The sequence below is a fragment of the Pelmatolapia mariae genome, linkage group LG9 (genome assembly GCF_036321145.2).
Source record: "Pelmatolapia mariae isolate MD_Pm_ZW linkage group LG9, Pm_UMD_F_2, whole genome shotgun sequence".
In the NCBI taxonomy this organism is placed as follows: Eukaryota; Metazoa; Chordata; class Actinopteri; order Cichliformes; family Cichlidae; genus Pelmatolapia; species Pelmatolapia mariae.
Window position 1 is genome coordinate 27,848,393 of NC_086235.1, and position 23,348 is coordinate 27,871,740.

General features: G+C 40.2%; 1 protein-coding gene across 6 annotated transcripts in view; it reads right to left on the bottom strand.

Moving 5' to 3' along the window:
* Positions 1–23,348, bottom strand: part of ntng1a (netrin g1a) — a 119,728-nt gene that overhangs the window by 81,670 nt on the left and 14,710 nt on the right. For all 6 annotated transcript variants that reach the window (XM_063484041.1, XM_063484045.1, XM_063484044.1 and 3 more), the window contains exon 2: positions 20,913–21,584. In XM_063484041.1, the coding sequence (XP_063340111.1) occupies positions 20,913–21,164 (252 nt within the window). In that variant the 5' untranslated portion in view covers positions 21,165–21,584. The remainder of the gene's footprint in view (positions 1–20,912; positions 21,585–23,348) is intronic.

Here is a 23,348-nt window from a genome sequence, read left to right on the forward strand (position 1 = left end):
ACAAAAAGAAGCCACAGCACACGAGGCTACTTGCACTAACACGCACACTGAAAGCTGTTTCGTTTCACTGGCTCTGCACTGTGTTTCAGTGTGTGTGTCTGCCTGCAGTTCCAGACTGAAACCCTTGGAGAGAGTCTGTTGGCAGCCAGAATGAACGGCCAAGCCAAACCTCCTCCCAAATTTAACTTCTTAATAGGAACGTGGCAGCCAATCTATGTGAATTAATAAATCTCCCAAATATCAAGAAAGTCTTGAAAATTAGCCGTGGCACGTGTAAAGAAATGAACATATCTGTAAACTGAACTGTTCATGTTCTGGCAGGAGAGTTCAACGCATACTGTAGGATCTCCAAGTGGGCAACACAGTTTTCCATAGATCCAACTTTCTCCCAACAATGAAACCCTTTATTTACACTGAATGACCAAAGAATTATCAAATAAAAACATACAGATTTCAAGCCTGACATTTTTGGATTGTAAACTTTCAAAAACTCAAACACTTGGTGACGTTTTTATACTTTACAGGTTTACGAATTGGATGTTTTAAGTGTAAGAGTTTATTCTGATGCTTAACAGACTAGAAGATGGAAAACTATGCTGAGCTGTGCAGAAGCATAGAAAGCAGGCATGCAAAGGCTGCTCTATAGAAGTGGTGTGCAGTCCATATATAATACACAGTCAGTGCCATTTACAAAAAGCTTAATGTGCAGTCTCCACACAGATCTATATGTATGCTAAGTGCTCCTTTTTTGGTGGATTTTTGTGTATTTTCAGATAAAAAACATGCTTTTTTAATTAAACAAAATCAAAGACAAATGGGAGACACACATTTTTCATTTGCAGGACATGTAATACACATTTATTTCCACAAAAATAAATCTAAAATCTAATCCTAAAATATGATCAGCTTAATGATGTTTAAAGACATACAGTTCACATAGCAATGCAGACAATGCATATGACAATACAAAATGTTGATAATTTTGTTCTTTCTTTTTGTTTTCCTCACTTTGGTTTGTGATGCTGAAACAGGCTGTAGAGACCGGATAGATGACCTGATTCTTAACCCTCGCTCACCTGCGAGGGATGCTGGGTTATTCATCCAGATACTCAGATGTGGAGTAAAAAAGAAAGACTTGTGTGATTTATTTTGTGAATTCTGTTACTAAAGGTTTGCAGTTTGTACATCACAGCCTTGATTCAGACATATGTGAGGCTGCATTAAATGAGCTGGAAGCACAGACTCCATTGTAAATCAGGTAAGGAAGAGAAAAAAAATGTTTTGTAAAGCAGATGTTTGCAAAAAAAAGAAAAAGATTAAAATTGTATATAACATCAAAAGAGTCTAACAGCTTTATTAAGGAAAGACGAACCAGTGAACAAAAATGACACAGTGAAAGAGAGCGAGGAAGAGGAACGCTACAGAGAAATCCTGGTGTTTTTACCCAAACCTGTAGCTCCTCACAGCAGGATCTCTCTACCAGGGGAGTAGGAAGGGTGTGATCAGCAGCCAGGCTGGCTGTCAATAATTCAGGGTAGTCTGCTCCTCACCTCAGCGTGCTTCACACGAGCCAACTCACATCCAAATCTCAGCTTTAGATCTCTACCTTCAAGAGACTCTGTGAAATTGAGTACATCTATTTAGCCTTCAGTACAGGACCTCTGCACACGTCCAAAACACAAGGCACAGGTCACGAACACTGGTTCATCTCCTGCAGGTATGGTCTATGGCTAACGGGAGAGTCCAGTGTTTACAGGTTGGTCTGCCTCAGCCCTACACGTCTGTCAGCAGAATAAAATATTACTGTTTGTCTGTTTCAGAACATTAGCTGATTACTCCACAGGCTCCACTTACGCTGCGTTTTATGACCAACAATGAGCCTAAATCACTGCCGTAATGCTGGTGTGATTTAACATAATGATTCTTTTGCTATTTCGCATGCAGCTGAGGTCTACAAGCGTTTTGATGCTTAACAGAAATTGATATGACACCCAGCAGCTATGCTGACAGCTCAACTAAGTCCAAATTACTGCATAGTTGTCTTCGCCTTTTTTTAAACTCTGAATGCAAAACCACACCTGTTAGTCATTTAAATGACTGCAAAGCTACAAATCAAACTTTCCTTTGTTAGATATTTCACTGAGCTGTCAAGCAGTTCAAAAATATAACTTTATCTGGAGTGTTTTTTAAAAGTTTTTGTCCCCTGTACTCATCTAGCTTGTCCTGACTACTAAGTGGGCAGTGCTTCTGAGGGAGATCAAGGCTTCATCATCTCTATAATGAAGAAGATTAAAGCACATATGGTAGAAGACAGTTTGCACCATATACAGTGCAAAAGAAAGAGATTAAGCACTGTTCATACGCAGCAAATCCAAACCGAAACACTCAGAACTTCGTTAATGGTGGCAGTAAACTGCTGCAAATGTCAAGTCAAACTGCCTGTCAATTTTCAGCAACGCGAACACAACTCGCGCCATGCCTGGCTGCATTCCCTCAGGGTGTACTTTTTTTCTTTTTCAGCAGAGGAAAAACAAAGACCATTGTGAGAATATCCACTCGCTAATTTAAAAACCGAACTAAACAGTGAACATGGCTGACTTGATGACAGCTGTCAGCATGACAAGAGGTATTATCAGGTGGGATTTAAATTGTTATGCTGGAGGCAGCCAGGCGGTGTCCAGAAGGGATTTGTTTGGGGTGTTTAGTGGCTGTCACTCAAACCTATATCATACTTCTACTAGCCCTTCAAGTAAAAGTTTCTCTTTTGAATATTCATAAAAAATTTTTTTTATCATCCATCAAAACTGCTAAAGAAAACACAAAAACCGTGCTACAACAAAGTCAACACTGGATTGGTGAAAACTAGCCAAAAATAGAGTAAAGTTTAGTTTTCATGTGTACTGTAATTCTTTCAGGTAGCATTTATGGTGGTCACAGAGGGTTAACTAGATTTGTTATGTTAGTTTAACATGTTAAAGTATAAAGGCGACAACTGGGATCCTCTACCTGTAGCACCAAAAATTGTTGTTTTTAAGTGGAACTAGCAGTTAGAAAGGTGTGCTGTAGCAACGTTTGGACAAAGTGATGAAAAATAAAAACCACTAAGGAGTATGTGAGTAGCTGCGGGGCTGCTGCACACTGCTGGAGTAGCTTCAGTGTGCTGGCAGTGAGTCTAAGGCTCTCCTGGTTGAGACATCATGCCGCCAAAACAACATTCCCTTATTTGGTGTTTTGATGATGGTTGTGAAGAGCTCTGGAAACCCCAGCATATGGGTTACATCATTTTCACGCTTCATAATTCAGCGACTCCTCAAGTCTTAAATATACAACATAAGACAGTCCCACTGTAGGGGTCAAGGACTCAGATTTTTCCTTTAATAGAAAAAAATAAAAACATTTATTAATTTTTTCCTTTACGTTGTCACTGTTCCATTTTTAACCAGCATGTTCTGTGTTGACTTTCTTCACAAAGTTGCAGTAGTACATTCTCAACCATTGGCTGCTACTTAAGCTTCCCAAATATAAAAGACACATAAAAGTTAGCAACTCGGATGCAAGCATGGAACAAAACAATTTTTTCTGGAATCTTTCATATCATATTTAAAACAAAGCGCTCTGTGTTTAAATGTGTTTTTAATGTTTTCTCTTTACCCTCTTTCACCCTGAGTAGTGTCTGCAGGTCTTATCAGCAAATTATTGCTCATTCACACTACAGTAAGAAAACAAGAGCATCCTGCATGTGCCTGGGTTGCCTGGTGATTGCAGGGATTTTTTTTTTTTTGCATTTAGGAAAGGATCGCAGTGTTGCAGTGACCACTTTGACTACAAGGTGATTGCACAGCTCCCCTGGTGGGAGGCAACCTGTCTGCAAACAACTGCAGCTGGACTTAGAGTGACTGCAATCACTCTCACACAGATGGGTGAAGTTTGTAAATAACTCCTGTCTAATTTATAAATGCAGACAGACTGCCAACATGGAGTCAGATGGAGTTGGTCTGTGCAGAAGAGCGAAATTCATTTACGATACGCTTCTTTGTAACAGGAGACTTGACTCAAATGGTTTTCAATTGATTATATCCTGCCTATATTCCCACATAAAGGCAAGGTCATTTTGCACTTCAATTGCCGTCATGTAGCAACACACTTCAAAGCGTGTCAAAATGAAGATAGCAGCTGATTGCAGGTGGTCACAGCTCAGGTCCCCTTCTTCTATAAAAGTGAAACCAACAAAATAATGATTTTGAAAGCTAAGGCAGACACAACTTCCCTCTCCATAGCCAGTGAAATGTACACCTTCAAATGCACAAATGAAGAGTAAATAGGTCCACAAAAAGGTCAAGATTTAGCCTTGATTAACAGTCTGATCGTGTAGCAGTGCAAAGGCCAAGACACCAAAACTCAGACAAGACTGCAGTAAATCACATAAAGGCAACATTTCCTGTTAACCAATCACCCCTTTTCTTCAATTAGACAGCTCCTCCTTTTCTCCAGCTATATCCAGATACACCCATTAATCCAGCTGGTAACCCTTAATATAGAAGAAGTCTATATTTAGCAAATGAAAGATTAGTCTAAAAATATTGGAATTAATTGCTGGATAATTTGGTAAATGACTGGCATGACACTGCGTGCTCACTGACCCTGCTGCCTAACAATATAAGAACCTGAAATATCACTATGGGATTAAATTATCTCAGTTCTGCACACACGAAACAAGCTAAAAAGGCGGCCTAACAAGGGTAAGCACTGGTGAGCACCATCAACCATATGCCAGCTTCCACCTCCACTTCCCAGCAGGCACTCCCCTCTTGTTGCCGACCCGTTTGCTGACTGCTGCCAACATTTCACTGGCAGAAATCTTCTGCAAGGCATGCATCCAGTCAGCACAACAGTCTAACACCTTTACTTCAGGAGCCAGTCTCCCCCTTTTTTTTCCCTCTCTGCACTGATCTAAAATAACAGATTAAACAGTATCTATCACACGGCCGAGCTGGAATGAAATAAGGTGCTTAGGTTTAAAGTACTTTCATAATTAAAACAATTAGACCTACCTATTACACGCTAATATCCCTAACCGCCACGTGAAGCTGTCCTCGATGCACAATGATTTAACAACCCTACCATTTCTTGCCCTTGCAGGATTTAACTGCTTTTTTAACTGCTCTCAAGTGCTTTGTCATTGATAATGTATTTCAAATAGCTTCTCGCGCTGAACATATACAGTACATAAAGTCAATATGGCACTCTGCAAGAACTGTCACATTAGAAATAGAGCAGCCCTACAACTTCCAACAAAGAAGATTCAGAGGTGAAATCCAGTAGGCTGGCGCAGCGAGCGGCTTACCCTGTGTTCTTATCTCTTGGCAGAGCAAAGCCGAGTCGCTCAGTGCCACATGGCACCCGGATACACAGTGAGACGCAGCCACACACAGCAACAAACACACAAACACACGTTGGCTTTTATGATCTATTCCCCCAAAGCACTTCCGCAGGTTCAAAAGCATCGCTAGCAATAAATCAGGAGCTTGAGCCAGGTTTTGCTTAGTTATATCATTAACATGAGGAGAAAAGCTGTAAATATGGATGTCTTGGTTTTTTGTTTCACCATCAGTTGTGCTTCTTCTTTGTCAGGATCATTTTGATACTTCCTCAAGTTAATCATTATTTTATTTCTAGCTCAGACTTAAGACAATGAAGTACTATGATGGATTTAATTTTTCACGACAGCTGCTAAAATTTGGCAACAATAATGTTGCAGAAGAATTCTTGGGCAAAGCTCAAAATACAGGAACCCATACTCACGGCCAATGTTCCATACACTGCCTGATACCAGTCCTGATTATAAATCAAATGTTTGCTGTTTAGGAAATTTGGCATCTGAAATCTAAAATGTAAGCAATATTCTCCTAAGGGTTAACGGCTATTGATACCTTGTCCCCAATAATCAAGCAAAAACTGCTTGGTCTTAAACTGGGTTGGGTTAGACTACTTAAGGATGATAAAATACCAACAACAGAATGTAAAATCCTGTATGGTTATCATGTAATATTTCCTAGTTATTGATAAGCACAAAGTCTGGTGGAATTACATGTATTCGCATGTATTTTTCCAGAAACCAAAAATACTCGGCCAACTCATGTGTTAACCTGATAATGTTTTTTTTAAACTAACAGATCAATACACTCTTTCAGTTTTTCATTATGGGCCTGAATAGATGCACCACATTATCCACAAATTAATATAGTAGTTATAGTATTAGTAGTATATAGAAGAGAATTAAGTCACAACCACAAACCTCCAAATCGCCTGGTGGCACCAGATCACAGATACGGCCTGCAGAACATGCATGTCAGAGGGGCGAGTTAGGCTGCCCACCGTTTGGCAATGCAAAATGTGAAAAAGTAATTATTATTACTAAATATAAAATATCTGGATACATTTTTATAATCATACAATGTAAGTTGTTTACTTCTCATGCTGTTCATCATCTGGTTTGTAAAGAGGTTAAATTAAACGCTACTTTTCACACAGTTTATTACACCATAGATTTACTGGTCCAGCCTGTCTGAGATCAATTTGAGCTGTACGTCTCCCATGAGCTATGAGTTTCACAACTCTGCACAACACAAGAAGTCAAAGGTTTACCAATATCACTTTCATCTGCTGCAAACTATTGTGGTGCAGCTCTAACTCAAGGCAATCCATCAAGGCAAACTAAAGTCACACAGCATTTCTGCAAGTGCATATTTACTGTTCACAAACATAATATAATAATAAACGGTAAAACTATATCTCATTTTGTGAGGTAAAATAAGGTTATAAAGTTCTTATTGTGCAACAGCAACACTTTTACCTCTTGTAGTGGCTAAAACTCTTCATCAGGCAGACAGATTAGAGGTAGTGGCTGAATAGGTTCCAACCTCAATTGCACACCAGAGGGAGTATTTAGAGGAGTGTGTGAGGTGGGCGGGGGTACATTAGGGGAGCTAATTAGGATTATTAGCACGGACGTATTTTATTCAGCTGGGACTAAAACAAATTGCTCAGTCGTTGCAGAGCAAAATTGAAAATTACTTCAGAATTACTGACAGCCAAAGTGCATACTCAATTTTTAGAAAAAGAGGGGGGGAAAAGCCACAGTGTGAGACACAGTGTTGCTACACGCCTGACATGGTGGGAATCAGTGACACAAGTGATGCCATGTGTTAGTCAAAGTGACTGTTATGAAGTCTAGTCAGCAGCTCTAACATGAAACACAATGATCTTCCAATGAATAAAACATTTTGTGGGACTCCACTAGTGTCGCCCTTGTTTAACTTAAACCGACCCCACAATTCATCCACTGTCTGAAATGAGCTGTTGTAACTCCTCTCCCTCTCCAAGTCCAGTTTTTACTGACCGGTTTCCAGTTTTTAAGCTAAGCTAAGCTAACCTATGTAGAACTGTGGGCGTTAACACAGATATGGGAGGTTTCATTCTTATCTATCATGAAATGTAGAGTTTAATCAAAGTTGTCATTTGGCTCAAGCAGTTTATGAAGACATTGTGCAATTAAAATTCTGTAGCATCAGAAAAGGCACATATGCATGTATGCTAACTCAGTGACGCTAGAGTTAGCATACAGTCAGCAATGCAGTAACGTGAGAAGGAAAACAGATCTTGTAACTACATAGAAAAAAACAATATTAATGTACTGAAAACTAATCTGTAATTGTCTACTTCTCAGTATTTTTATACTCTCTAAAGTGACAATGGTGATGGCAAGCCAGAAAGCCAGCTAATAATACAGGTAGAAGAAAACCCTTGATGAAATCCAAGGGAATTCAGGCAAGGAGGGGTACCGCAGTCATATCAAACACCAATGCGCCCCGCCACTGTGTTTGCAGCTTGGCGTATCGCCCTCGTGTTTACGGTGGGGGAATAATCTGAAGCGGCGCTGACTGTTGTTGAAAGAGAGCCTTCAATGTGACAACAATGTGTGTCCCAGAGTAACAGCTAATGGCTGGCACCTCTAACTGAATCATTTCATTTAGAGCCTCTGATGTGCAGACAGAGGGGATGTAAAATGCATTTCCATGCCAAGCCACTCGATCGCTCACTATCCTTGTGAACATAATGAACAGATTACCGTTTGCACCCTTGTCACATCATGCCTCTGTGACAAGTGTCTGACACCTTGAGGGAGATGCTTTGAATGCATGTTCTCGCAATGCAGGCCTGAAAAAAAAAAAGTCAGGAAACTAGTTTGGTAGCCACAGGAAATAAAACAACTTGCTAATTAGAGGAGCAATGGACTGAGGCAGACGGTATTGCCTGAGTTTGAGATGGCTTGGGAGATGGATAGGGTGAAATACCAAGTGTCTATATCCCAGCACCCTTAGGCCAAAGTCCTAGAGACAGCGCAAGTCTACACCCAATTTACCACTTGCTCTCTCTGTCCTGACTCGGGTTAATAAAATGCTAACCATCTCAATATCCGTGACGACATTTTGCTAACTACGTCCCCTCTAGTTAAATTCAGCCTCTCTTGTCCTTTTCTCTCCCACAGAAATATACTCCTGCCTGGGCTTAATCAGGAGGATTGCTTATTAAGGAAAAGCTCTCGGGTACTTCCTAAATTGGGGAGAGAACAGTCTCGCCAGTGCGATAACTGCAGATTTATGTCAGAATTAGGTGTAAATAGCTGCACTGGTTATTCCCCTTCTTTAATTAAGCAAGCACATTTTCCAGGTCTTTGTCTTGTGCGCTGACCACTCCAGTTCCCTCTGCGGGGCAGATGCTAGCTTACAAAGCAACTCGGTCATGTGTAGGAGAGTGCACAGACAAGCCATTATAATGTGCTCCCAAAAGTTCAAATGGCTAAAAACTCCATGACAGCTCATATAGTTTCTTTTTTGGTACTTTTTGTAATTCTTATATATGTGCTTTTATGGGTCTGATAAGAGAGTTCATAGCCCAGTCGTCACTTAATGTTTCTTACTTTGTTCTCTGTCGCGGTTTCGAACTAGTACTCCAGCCTGATTGAAACTACCAACGGGTAGTTATCCAAAATGATACATGGCGGTAACTGTCAAATTACTTTTCGGAGTCAGATCAAGCTGAGTGCACAAGAAAATAAAGTGAGTGGAATAACACTTTAAAAGACTGCCGACTCTGTACTTTGAAAACAATTCCATCCATTGCTGCTCATCTCTCTGAGTTCTATCTTTATGCTCCACTCTTAATATATGTTCCAACAACCTTTACACTTTCTCTTAGCTGCGACTGTACTCACATCTGCCAGGGAGAAATATAACTGAGACGAGCACTGGAAAAATGCTCTTATGCAGTTCATGAGGGGGTACTCATCGTTCAGATTCCGCATTCAATTTCCATCACTGATAGTGTTGCTATTGATCTTGAGTTTGCCCTGTGCTCAGTGCGGGCCAGACATAACAGATTTTATGGTTTGGGATCTGTCACTCAATGTAATCCAGGGGTCTTTTTCAAAGCCTGTCCAGGGTGAAGTGCACCGACTCACATTTCCCTCGAAAAAGGAGAATGACACTGTTGGCCTAAAAGCTGTCTGAGAAGAGAGAAATGTTTCATAGGGCGAGTCTAAACAAGCAAGTAGAACTTTGAAAGTGCATAAAATATATCCCCTTCTTTTTTCTGAGTTAAACAATAATGAATTCTCTTTAATGCATTTTGACTAGATGATATTATATCAGCCCCTTGTGTTAGCAGATGACTCGGCTTCAGTATGCTTTACAACTCCTTATTGCATGTGTTTATACTACAGCTACACTTTGCATGGTTTCTATCCCCATCCATCCATCCATCCATCCATCCATCCATCCATCCATCCATTTCCTTCTTGTATCATAAAGAAATTATTGAGAGTGAAGTTTTCAGAATGAATGAGTGACCTGTATTATATTACATTTCCATTAAAATAAACCGTGACACCAAATACAGGACATTGCACCTCAATTTCATTTTTGTGTTAACACAGCGAGAAAACGTTAATTCCCATCTTTTCTATTTGTATGTTTCACCAGTCATTAGTCCAATTAGGAATGAAACAGTGTGGTTTACTAAGGTGTGGTGACAGTATGCCCTCCATCAACTCCATCCACCTCCAAATGACTCTGAGACATGTTCTAATACACAGTAGTGCATTATAGAAAAGATATTACAAGCCAATAAAGGTTAAATAAACACCTACATAACTGAGGATATAACTTTTAGATTGTGCAACTAAACTACAATCAGTGTTGCTATGACAATGCTAATTTGGAACATATACTAATTTGAAACTACTGTTATGGTGTTAGTGCAATGGTAGCATTGGAATTTGGCTGAGGGACCCAATTATGTTGCATATAGGTGGAAATAAATCATTTCTGACATGTTGCAGACATGTTGTGCTGCTTTTTAAAACACATATCACTTTGCATTAGTATAGTATACAGCAGCGTACATCCCAAAATAGATAGAAAAGCCTTCTGAAATAGTACGATGTGAACTGCAGTTCAAAATTTAGCAAAGTGTGTCTGTACGTACAGACACAAATAGAAGCAAAATGGCACACACACGTACACTAGTCACACAACACAAGGTATTCATTGTGCTGATAAGGGATGGGAGGCCCTGCTGCTTTGAAATGCTGAGTAGAGGAGGGAGAGCGTCTGCCACAACTGTAGGAACATCTGACCCCCTACGATGGATAAAAATGAGGGATGGGATCACTGGGACTGCTCTATTCAGAACACACCCCCTTATCTGCTGCAATTAACATTAAAACCCCCCCGAACACAGATAAATGAAAACATGAGAGCCTCAAAATATGAATGCTACCATATGCCATGCTCGGGGCTCTGTAAACTTCTCTCTATCGGCCCGTGCTCGTGAATGCCATTTGTTATTCAGTTCCTAAAGAGGGAAGGGGGATATTTAGAAAATCAGTGTTCAACCAAGTGAGCTCCGAGGGGAAAGCCACACCAGAGGGTCAAAGAGTCATTAAAAGTCAACGGATCTCTGCAGAAGCCAACCACTGTATCTCCATATATATTCTCCGACCCCTTGTGCACAAAGGAGGAGGAAGAACAGGGACGGCTATAGGACAGGAGGGGGGGTGTAGGGTGGGTGGGTGTTCCAGACCATAATTTTCCTCAACTGATGAACTGTGAAATGCAACAAAAGCCCCCATTACCACAAGAGGGATTTTGAGTCCATGGAGCTATAGGAGAGAAAAGAGGGTTAAAAAAATGCCTTTGTTAAATAAAATACACGGAGAAAGAAAAGAAAAACGTTCCCGTGTAGCAGAAATCAGACTGTGAGGGCCAACATGGTTGGTATATATTATTTGTGAGGTCTCCGGTCCCTAGAGTATGGTGACCACTTAACTGTGAGACAACGTGATATTTCTGGGTGACTTGTAGTCAATAGCAAGAACTTTTAAAGATATTCAGAGGCTAAATCTGAGCTATGAGAGATCATCCCTTCCTTGACTTATATTCAATAGCAATTTTCTCGGAATATATCATTTCAGTATCTGGAAACCAAAGCTGAACGAGAGGGAAATATAATGTTTTTGCTTCCCGGGATGAAACGTTAGCCCTTTTCCTATTGACTTTGTTTTATACATGTAAGAGAATATGTTCTGATTTGCTCTTTCACAGTCCAACATGTGAGTTCACATTTAAACACTATAACGATCCTTCAGCTTCTCCGAGGTTCCTCGCCATAGTTTATGGTGAAGGAGGAAATGTTCTGCTTCAAATTTAAAACAAAAAAATCTACAGAAAACCCTGTGGGAGGCTGGAGTCGAGGGGGCCCCCCTGTCATCCTGTGATGGCAGTGTAAATGGTGAGGCAACACCGAACGGCTTGATGGAGCCAAGATATACAAGTCATACACTCACACAGCACAACATCACAGAGCAACACCTGATGTTTTCTGCATATCAACTTTTCGCTAACTTCACTTTGCCAAACTTTTTTTTTTCCCTCTCTGGGAGTAAACATTTCCTCCTCTTCACACTTTCAAAAAGTCCTCCCATTTCCTTCATATACAACCAAAAGAAACAAAAACAAAAATAAACAATGACACATTGTAATGATAGGAGGTGGTAATAGTGTGGTGAGGTGATGATACTGGAAACAAGACAGGTAGAAAGCAGTAATCAGCCACAAAAGCACTGCACACAAAATGAAACTGACTGTTCACTAAACCACACCCCCTCAAGTGTTGCTACATCTGCAAAGTTTTCCATTTTCCCATGACACATGCTCAGTTTGTAATAATATTTGCAGCTCTGCTACTTAAAATTCTTGGTAAACAAAACAAAGTCTTTCATTTATTGCGGGTGGCCGTTGTTATGCCTGCTGAAAGTAAAAATATTTTCCGCATACCATGAGGTGGTTTACAGCGCAGTATCCAGCGGACTCATTAAAAGGAAAAAAATTCAATATTTTCTGTCACATGAATTATTCTGCAGTAGTAGACACTTATAGTAAACATCGCAAAAGTTTTTGAGTAATGAGTGTGTGTACGTGCAATCCGAACGCTCGGGCTTCTGTTTGCTCTAAACACGCTTTTTTTTTAATATTCTTGGCTTTGATGATGTCAACAAGAGCAGATCTCCCTATTATGGTCGTGTCATGCTCACAGCTCTGGCTGTGAGCTCAGGAGCCTTGCCCACCTGCTGTTCCCACCTTCTGTTCGTTAGAGGCAGCCAATCAGAAAAATGTGGGCTTAGAGGGAGGAGGAAGAAGCTTATTTTAGATGGAGGATGAACTGAGCAGCTGCACTGAGGGCCAGGATTATTTTCAAGTGTGAATCATGCAAAGCTCCTCTAGCAGAGCTCAAGATCAAAAATATGTTAGTAGAAATGAGGATAATAGGTCCCATTTAATATTTCCAAGTGAATGACTGTGAAACAATCTGAGAGTCTGATCAAAGACTGTATCCATAATCAAACCTGGTGCACTCGCTTCCATTGTGTCTAGTGTCTGCTAGAAAGTACATGAAAATATTCACAATGAAAGAATAAAATGATGTTAGTGTTATGGCTGCTACCGATCCTCCAACTTAATCCTCCACACAGAAAAACTGCAGTTTTGTGACTTTACAACTGTAAACAGTGACACAAAATGATGACTATATAATAACTTAAAACTAACTTTGAAAACTCCAAAGATGTTTTTCCATAGCAACTCTGAATTTCTGCTATCAACAGTATCTCCCATTTCAAACATGTCAACTCAGTTTGCAGAACGGCTGGAAATGCACCTCTTCAGGGAATTACAGCATAATAAAATCAACACTAATCCAATTGATTTGGAAATATTACAGAAGGTACTGTTTTGTGTTGTATGTGCGGTTTCACTTGGCAACAAACTCAAACAAATGGATAGCACAACAAAGTAAGTGAATTTAGGCTCTGTATCCAGTGTGAATACAAGGTTCGCACTGCGGTTAACTGGTTACATCAGAAAATTAGCTGTTCTTATTCTTTTGCTAGCATGCTGTTTCCTGACTCTCTAGTAATTGCTACTTACATTAGAGGAAACACACTTTGCTGTTGTGTCTTTGTGTCTGGATCCTTGATCATAGCACAAAGCTGATGTGGCAACCATACACTCAAAACTCCACGAATTCATATCAGAAACTGAAATTTAAAACAAAAGTACTGCTATACAAGGCTGAGCCGCAACATGCCCATAACAGGAAGTGGGATTTTCTGCCAACACCTGTTTAATGGACTTCTCTTGAGCCTGGTCTGGGCTGGCTGACAAGCCCATGTTCGTATTGGTGCTCGAAGGCTCGGGAGAAGGAGCGCTTGGAAATAAGAAAATGATAAAAATTCAGCCGGTGCCCGACGCTCATGCAAAGTTTATAGCACAGGATGTGTCGGAGAGAATATGATGAGATCCTCCCCTCACTGCGGTATCTGTAATCTTCACACTGGTCAGCTACAGTGTGGGTGTCTAACAGTTATCTGCTGTCTTAGACAATATTAGATCTATTCTCACCGTGCCGGCAGTTGAATTCATCAAGCTGCAAAATTAAAGATTGAAAGGTTCATATTTGGAGAACACGGGGGAAAAGTGTGCAGGCTGTAGGTTTCAACTCATTAAATATGAGCATTAACACTACATGACTGACATTATAGAAACCCATCTGTTAGTCTGTATAATAACTAAACAGTTATGTTTATTTAATATCACCCTTTGTACATAAGGAAGCAGCCAAAAGTAGCTTCTTCATTAGTATGTCCAATTTGTATTTTTCATTATTTATTTATTTATTTTTTAATTATTGTTGCCAGAGAGTCTGGACCGCCAGCGATTTTGCACTCTGGTCACAGTGGCGGCTCAAATCCTTAAAAAAGGAAAACAAAATAATTTTCTCACAAAAATAAAATACAGTAAAATTTAAAAAGTCCTGATTACTCTGCATAATTGTCTTTTTCTATGCTCAGATGATGTGAAATCACACAAAGCAGTCCAAAAGCCTTGAGAAGGGAACAAAAAGTAGGGAGCTAAATAAATAAATGTATTTAACACAGTAGTAGCTTGGTGGTTTGTTTGAGTTATTCTGGGTTTGACAGTTTCAATATACAATTTATGAAATTATATACTTAAATAAATATGTGTTTTGTTAAAAACATGTATGCCAAAGAGTAATCAAGCTGTGTCATTAAAGTTACAGTGTTAAACAGTAGCCTGGTGTTGTTAAAATCAGTGTGCATGACATTATGTTGCTGATAGAATAATTCAGTTTTTTTAATGACGAATGACCTCATGTTATGAGTGTAAAATATTTTTATAGTAACTTTTGGAATTGCAGATCCCACAACTCCTAGTCTAACAACTGTTCTGTATTTTGCAGTGACTCAAACAGACGTCCATCATGGATAAGAATTTTGGTGACCGTTACGAACAAGTGACATACATTGAACGTGACATGTGAGACAAAGCAATAGGGAGAACGTAAAATCGCATTCACAGGGAGATGATAAATATGAATAATAAAAAAGCAATAATGTTTTTTTTTAATTAAACAGATGCCAATAATCGCTGTGATAATGTTTGTACAAACCTTTAATCAGCCTGGCCCACTTGTTATGGAGACTATATCGAGTACATACTTACATACATACTTATTACTTTACCTGTTGATTATATAGAGAATGTCATCTATTTTTTTAGTTGCAGATAAAACAAAAAACGAAATTGAAAAAAATATCGAATCTGCTGATTTTCAGTTCACAATGCATCAGTTCATCTTATTTCATTAAAGCAATAAATCCAAGCATCAAAATTGATGCAAATGGACTAATTACAGCACAGTGTATTTAGCAGGCATGTCTGTGGGAATGTGGCTTCAGCTGTAGCTTGTTGAAACAATAAAGTGAATTTTATGGCTCTTATGTGAGGAAAACCGCTCTGCCCATAAAGGAGAGTGTTTGAAGTGTGTCAAGTTAAATACAAAAATGGATACGCACTATACTGAGTACAACCTTCGCCTCAACTTGTTTGCTGAGGGTTGATTAGGCTAATTAAATCACAGAAAAGAGACAGAATTCCCTTGAGCGCAGATTAAAATCATCTGTGAAAAATTCTGCTTAAACATCGCCTGCTGGGTAATTATACAAAAATAATAACTCAGGCTTTGTTTGCCACTCCAGATAGCTATCAGTAATCAAACAATGAAACAATAAGCTATGCTGAAAGAATCTGTGGATTATCCACATTTTTTTTTACTCCTTTTAGCTTGTTTTGGCCCATGTCTTGTGCTTTTGTCAAAAATTGCAATAAATGTTTGCCCTTGTTTGGCAAAGATGAAAGACAATACATAAAGTGGATCACACTGATTTAGTCCTCCAATGTTAAACAGTTCTACTGAATGGAAAATGTTTTTTTTATTGGTGTTTAATTGTTACAATGTTCCTGATATCTGACCTTTTTTATACCAATCAGCACATCTGAAATTCCATCTTTGTGCTTGTTTTTGCAATCTCACCTCACAAAAAAATCCAATATAAACTGTTTATGAGACAGTCTGCCACAGTTGCCCTGTGAAAAAGCAGCTGTCTCTTTTCTCTCGATATCATCCTCCTCTAACCCTTGCATTGAGCGTTGCAGTATGAAATGAGACATATTGCTGCTGACAGCGCACTCGTTTTCTCAAGGAAATGTCAACGTGGAGCCCGTTGGCGGAGTGGGATGGTTGAGGCATGGGAGAGTTAAAACGCTTTGGCTGTCTCAAACCTTTAATCGGGATCAGCTTAGGAAGAGGTGAGATTTGTATACCTCTGAGTAAATCTATGGGGGCTCACAACAACCTTGCCTCCCATTCACTGGTTAACACATCTAGAAAAGCTCATCTAAAAGGATGACCAAGATGCAACATCGAATAGCAGGTTACAATGGGAAAAAAAGAGTCGTTGTTACAGAAAAATAGATTAAAAAAACATTAATCCTGGCAAGGTTCAAGAAAAACATCTTAAATCTGTAGAAAAATCAAGCAAGAGATGCACGGTTCATCTCAGCCAGAGGTTAACTGGAATGTACCATCTTGTCTGGTAAGCACAGGGGTACAGGTGCTCACACTCTGCACGCTGAAAAGTAAAAAGGTACAATATGTCTGTGTTAGGGAGTAACATACCTTAATTACCAAATAATGGAACAATTACCAGTGAAAAAACACATAGTAAATTAAAGTTGCAAATGAAAATGTTGACGATTACAATCTGGATATTATTTTCTGTATAAAGACGTTATGTAGTATATAACTCATATTATATTTCTCATGTTGTTGCTTCCTTCTCTACTTGTGCATTTCAAAGCCTTCCTAGTACTGGCCATAAGCACAAACAAATACTCCTAAGCAGGTTGTGTTCAAGATAACAAATCAATAAGTATAAAAGCACCAACTACTGACCAATCAATTCTCTTGGAAATTGGCAGCGCCATTTGTAGAAGATCTTGCAGCACTTGGTGTTCGGATCATGAGGGTCTCTTAGCAGGGCAAGAGTGTTCAGAGAAGGTCTAAACCCTTTGGCTTTCCCTGATGAGCATCAATAAGAGAGCTATAGATTCTCAGCGGAGGGAATTGCCTTTTCATTGTTCTGTAGGCCTTTGTATAGCAATATAATCCTACAACAGAGACTGATTAAAGTACTAAAGTCTTGTATTTTATGTCCTTGCGAGTAAGCCTACTAACTGGGTTGAATTATGTGTTTATATATGCTCTTTTTTTACTGGGATTTAAACATGTACACAATAAGTCAAACTTTGATTAAAAAAAATAAATATATATCTTGCATATTTGCAGCTTAAGGGGGAAAAAATAAAATATGACATGCTATAAAATGCTTGAGATGGGTATGTTTGCAGGCTTAGAAATGGCAATGGTTAACAAAGTTCACATTTTAAAGCCTAAATCAGTTTCTAATGAATTATCCAAATTAGTTACAACGCCATGTGTGGTATACTGTCCTCTGACACAGCTTTACAGCCCTTTGATTGAGGCTGAAATGGGGTAAAAAGGCACACACTGCACCACCTCCTAACAATCCCCATAGCTTCCTCATTTAGATGTGATTGGCTATGAAATGTACTGGCCTGCAGGACTCAGGTTTCAGCATTCATCAGCACTTCCTGGTTGTAAATTGATGGCACCGAGAGAAGCATCCAGTACTTGCACGGGAATGCAGAAGGACATCAATGCATGCAAGAGCATGGTTTCCAAACACAGTTTAATTTATATATCCACACCTACTGAGTAGCCTCATTTATGTTTAATGCCACGTGCATCAAAGAAGAACCAAACTGTGCGTTACGCTGAACGATCATTTTATAGCTCAAAAAGCTCTGCGGCGAGGTAAATGAAACGCTGATAATTCCCTTGAGTGCTCTTGACTGTGATGCGGCGGCTAGACATAGAGGAAACGCAGCTACTTCTCGGTTTAATCAACCTGTACTGGGAAACAAAGACGTGTCTAAATGCAACATAATTACTTCCATTGGTTTTATAAATATACAGCTGTTTTATGTTTTTAAGGTTTTCCAAATACACAATCATCAAAGTTAATTCTTTTGCGCAAGAACTGGCTTTTTTGGAGATTGCACATTAATTTTGTATGAGCTCAAAGATGCCCTCGTGAACGCTGCACAAACCCGACCATCAGGCTGAGGCTGTGAGAGCCATCCAGGCTTTTAAAGGCCAGTCTGAGTCTAACTGGAGGGGACCGTGAAAACTCATATGATGGCAGATTCATGTGCCGGAGTTCAGTGAATGCCAGCTTATTGCTAAGGAAAAGGTCACTGGGCTAGAAGGAGAATTAAAAAGTCTTTACTGGGGAGGGTGGTGTGTGTGATGTTGTCTTCCCTTATCTGTGACCCTGGGATGAAGGCGAGATAACCACGCTCATATAAGCCAACACGCCCTCGAGCTACTGCATCTCTTTCTGTCTCGGTCTCCTCTCGTCAGGCTTCGGTGTCTGTTACCTTCAGCACTCCAGGAAGCAGACACAACGCTTTAAAATACACCCGCCTCTACGAGCGCAAAATCAATTACCAGAGAGATGGAATTCTCCGATAATGCAGCATAATGATAATTGCCCCGGATCTGCCGTGATTTGACTTATGATACAAACCACTATTGGCATTGTAGCAGCGTATTGGCAGCCAGAGTAGCTGAAATATCAATGATAATTGTTCCAATGTTGATTCGGAGCCACGTTACTGCCTGGGGTAAACATAAACCAATTGCACAGAATTGGACTCCATGGTAAGCAGCAGGGGTCATATTTCATTGATGTTTGTGTGATTTGCGATCAGCACAGTGCAGCAAGAGAGAGGAAATGGTTATGTGGGAGCTAACCGCTGCCTGTTTAATTGAAGCACTCCTATCACATCGACTGCCGGAGACACGAGGGCGACAGCGCGGCACAAACTCGCGCTAATTCAATAAGCGATAATCAGACTGTTGTTAAGAGGCTGACATTAATAATCACAAACTCCCTCTCAGTGAGTCTAGAAATAGAACATAGATCAAAAACGGATGGCTGCTGCTGCTCGTCCAGGATTCAGCCAGTTTATCCACAACATAGCCGTGGCAGGCCGCACAGATACTACGACACGCTTCAGACTCAGATGTGGATCGCCCAGAGGTCAGGGAGTCACCCGGAGGGGAAAGAAAAGCAGAGGGTGGCTGCATTTTGACAATGACCTCGCAGATATGGAATCCCATGCCCTCTAACTCACTTTGCCTTCAACCAACCTTGGAGTCAGCCAATCACAGGAGTCAGCATTTTTCAAAAGTGCCTCAGAGATGTCGGGCTGAATAATGTGTCCTATGAATAAAACACATTAGCTACAAAACATGCTGAATTATTCACATTTCAGAGCCTCCTTGCCTCCCTACACTCGAGATATTAGTTCTTCAGTCATCATATGCTTCGCACACGGTCCTCGGAGTCTCTGTCTCCCTCACGTTCACTCCTTCTCACTTCTCCGTTGATCATTCTCACTGCCTTTGTCATCTGTGTTTTGTTAATCCCTCTCTGTTTCTCTGTCTCTCCCCTCAGCTGACTTTCTGCTGATGGCGAGTGTCTATTTATACTCCTCAAGTTACTACTTTTCCTGGAACATCTCACTATTTATCTAAAGAGCTCTTGAAGCCGTTGAGGAGTACATTTGTTCTGAGAGAATCTTTGATGATTTGGTAACACACGGTGGCCCAAAATGGATTCATCATTCAGCGCTAATCTGAGGCGACCAGCTGTGAGCTTCAGAGCTAAAAGGACCTGAAATAAGGAGGAGGGTGTTTTGCTAATTAAATACTTGACCTAATATGCATCTTTTGCTCATTTCACTTTCAGCTCCATCAGGAATTTGTAATTTTCATGATTGCGATATAATTTGCAGAATCAACACCATCGCTGACACTTGAAAGGGTAAACCAATCAACCAGTCGTTGCTTTGAATTTTGCTTTTTTAAATCAGTCTGATCCCGCAAAACATCCCCATCATTTGCTGGGCAGTTCCTTGTTGAATTTGTTGTGATATTAAATACTCGTTGGATAATTTTCTAAAATGTGTTTAATTATTTTATTTATTCCGACTCCACTTTAAAGTGTTTTTCGATCATAAAACAGAAAATAAATACAGTAAGAAATCCTGCTGATGCCTACAATTTTGCCCCGCAGGTCACAGCATTAAAATGTTTATATATGAGAAAACATTTTCCTCAAAGAAGAACATCTAACATCTTTTTTCAGAGCTTCCCAAAAAAATAACAAAATAATAATGAGGAATGCTGTGTGACTGATTAATATGTCTGAACACTTACTGCATGGGTAAAAACATTGTGCATATACCATCATGCACCGCACTGTTATATTTTTAGTCCACCTGTGCACTATTTCACCCATCCAGAAACTGTTTGAATTTTTAAGCCACTCACTCATCCACAAACATGGGTGCAACAGCAAAGCTGTGCTGGGACGTCTCTTTACTCTGAAAGCAGAACGACTGAGGAAGCTGTATTTCTATATGAGGCTTTTGTGTGTGCAGAGAAAGAGGTGAGCGCTTGTGTTTTCATTGAAAAGTCACATTATACTGTGTTTTCTGCCGTGTCAACAGCACATCAGACAGTGTTTGCAGTGCACACCAAGAAGCAGCTCTCTAAACAGCAGAACATGACGTCAATGGGCACAAGCCTCTATTTCTTCAGCCACAGTAAGGTATCTGAGTCACACAGGCTTTTGAAAGTGTCTGTCATGGCTGTGGGGTTGAACAAGCCGAGAAGCAACTTGATACACAGGAACAGATAAGAAAGATGCCTTAGGTTGTCTTTTTTCCCCCTACTAGGTGTACAACTTAAAAAAAAAAAGTTTCACTTTTCAGCGTACTCACCAGGGCACAGTACGTCTCTGGAGGGTCTCCACAAGTGATGTTGGGAGGATCTAGAGTCACCTTTAGGTACTGGGTCATATCTGCTGCCTCGGGTTGGCAGGCCATGTAGTCCCAGGTTAAGCCTTCATCTGAATAAACCTGGGACTTGCACACATCGTAATGTCCCCATGCTGCAGCAGGGTAGTGCTGCATGGCTGCCTGGCAAACACCAGTCCACAGTGCCTGCAGCGTCAGCGCAAAGTGGAAACGCATGACTGGCCCTTTCTCAGCTCCTTGTTAAGGAGCCGTATCTCCTTCTGAAGGGTGTATAAACAAGGAATCGCTCTTCGACTTCCACTTACTACACTTCACTCAAGAAGAGTGAGGAGGCATGCCAAACTCCCTTTAGGTGGAGCAAGGGTTGCTTTACAAGTGTTTTTCAGTACAATTTCTGTCTCTTTCAGGTTTTCGAGGGGCGGTGGATGATTTGAGGGATGCTGAGGCTACCAGCCCATTGAGAAGATAAGACAGGACCGAGGGAGGGAGGAGGATGGTGGAGGAGAGAAGGAAGAGGAAGAGGGGGGAGGCAAGACGGAGATAGCCCTCTGACACGCTGATAGGAAGATGAGTGACGGGTCTCCTCAGCTTGCCTGGCTGTCAATCATGGTACTCGTCCTGCGTGACGATCTGGCACTGCAGAGAAACAGGAGAAGGAGAAGAAGAGGCGGGGTGAATATACCTCACTTATGGGAATAGAATTTGACAGTGAGAGAACATTAGCTGGGGCCACGTCATGAGTAAAAGGTGTACGTGTGAAAAGAAAGTTGGATGGGTGCGAGAAAAGGGTGCCGTGCTGGTGTTGGTTGTCGATCAAAACACAGAAAATCAGTAAGCGAGGCCATCGGGGTAAACTGGATCCTGCTGCTTTCACGCCAAACCCTCATCACACTCAGCGGTATTAAGCCTACAGTGTTACAGCTTTCCCACAACCATTACACTCTCCTTTCACCTCAGTCAACTCAAACACCATACAATGCATAGGAAAAAAGGACAAATAGCATGCAGAACATAAAGAAATTTCATGTATTGTTCATTCATGGAAACCATTCACCTCAGTGCTGCTTTAATCATAAATACTGGACAGTACTCTAAATGGCTGCTTAATGGTTTAAGCTAAATGCAAATTTCAGTTTCTCTTTTTGGTTAGCACCACTTTATATCAGTGCTTTATGGGATAATACAGCAAGAAATCAAGTTACAGCAGGGAAAATGTGCAAAAAACCTCACATCTATAAAACACAGACATGCTTGTGCACTTTTGTATTGGTGCATATACATGTGCAAACACACCAATGTTCATATGAAAACAAAAATACCAATAAGTACCAATCGGTTCAGTGTATTGATGCTAAATTTGATCTTACAGATAAAACATTTTGTGCAAGGTAGCAAGGACTTGTACTGTGTCAGCTGCACAGGGGAATGGAAAAAGTGATATTGTACAGTTGAAATCAATTGTGTAGTGAAAAACCCTGAAGTAGTTCAAAAATAAAAGTTGGCAACATCGGGAGTATTATGATACTTTAACAGCTATCATGCGCACTGGAGTCGATGATCCAACAGGGAGTCATGGGAGGCTTTTATGTCCGTGTTGTCATTAATAATATATAAATATTGTTTTTTTCCAGTTCAAGGGTTTAAGTTCTTGATTAAATGTACTCAAACAGAGATTGATTGATTTTTTTTTTTCACTTGGAGGCAATGGTAAGACACATTTTGACTCCCCGATAAAGCTGATGTAACATTTGTAGAAACTGTGAAGGGTGTGAAGGACACAGAGAATAAAGAGGTAATATTATTTATTATCTACCTGATTAATGAAAATCCATTAAAGAAAAAACAAAAAGCCCCATCAAATGCTCCATTAAACGCTCCACTATCTTTACCTGGGAGAGCTCTCCTTGTTGTTACAATCGAGCATAGCATCCAAGGGGTCCATAAAAAGCTAGCTCGTCCGGCCCACCATCCATCACTATTCAAAGGTTACTGTAATGTGTGAAGTACACAAAGAAAGTGGAAACGTTTTCTTGACAATAGCTGGCTGTACTGCACAAACGAATGAGAATTAAAAATCCACTGAAAAAGGTAAAAGTGACCTTGACCTTGAGCACAATTTGGATGAAGACCCATTGTGTGTAACTTTGATTAAATTCTGATTGGAGCAGCAATTCTTTCAAATTATGGAGAGATGGGCAGACGACAGACATCTCACCACCCTGTAAGCTCATCTGACTGATGGAGCTGAGTTAGAGGTAAAATGGTAAGCTTTCTAGCTAGTGCTATGTCTAAGTATACTACTGTATATGTAAGAATTCTGGGTAATTTGTACGCAGAACATTGCACTCTCTGTTACTACGTTTTTTGTTTATGAAAGTTCGTTAGCAGATATTATACCAA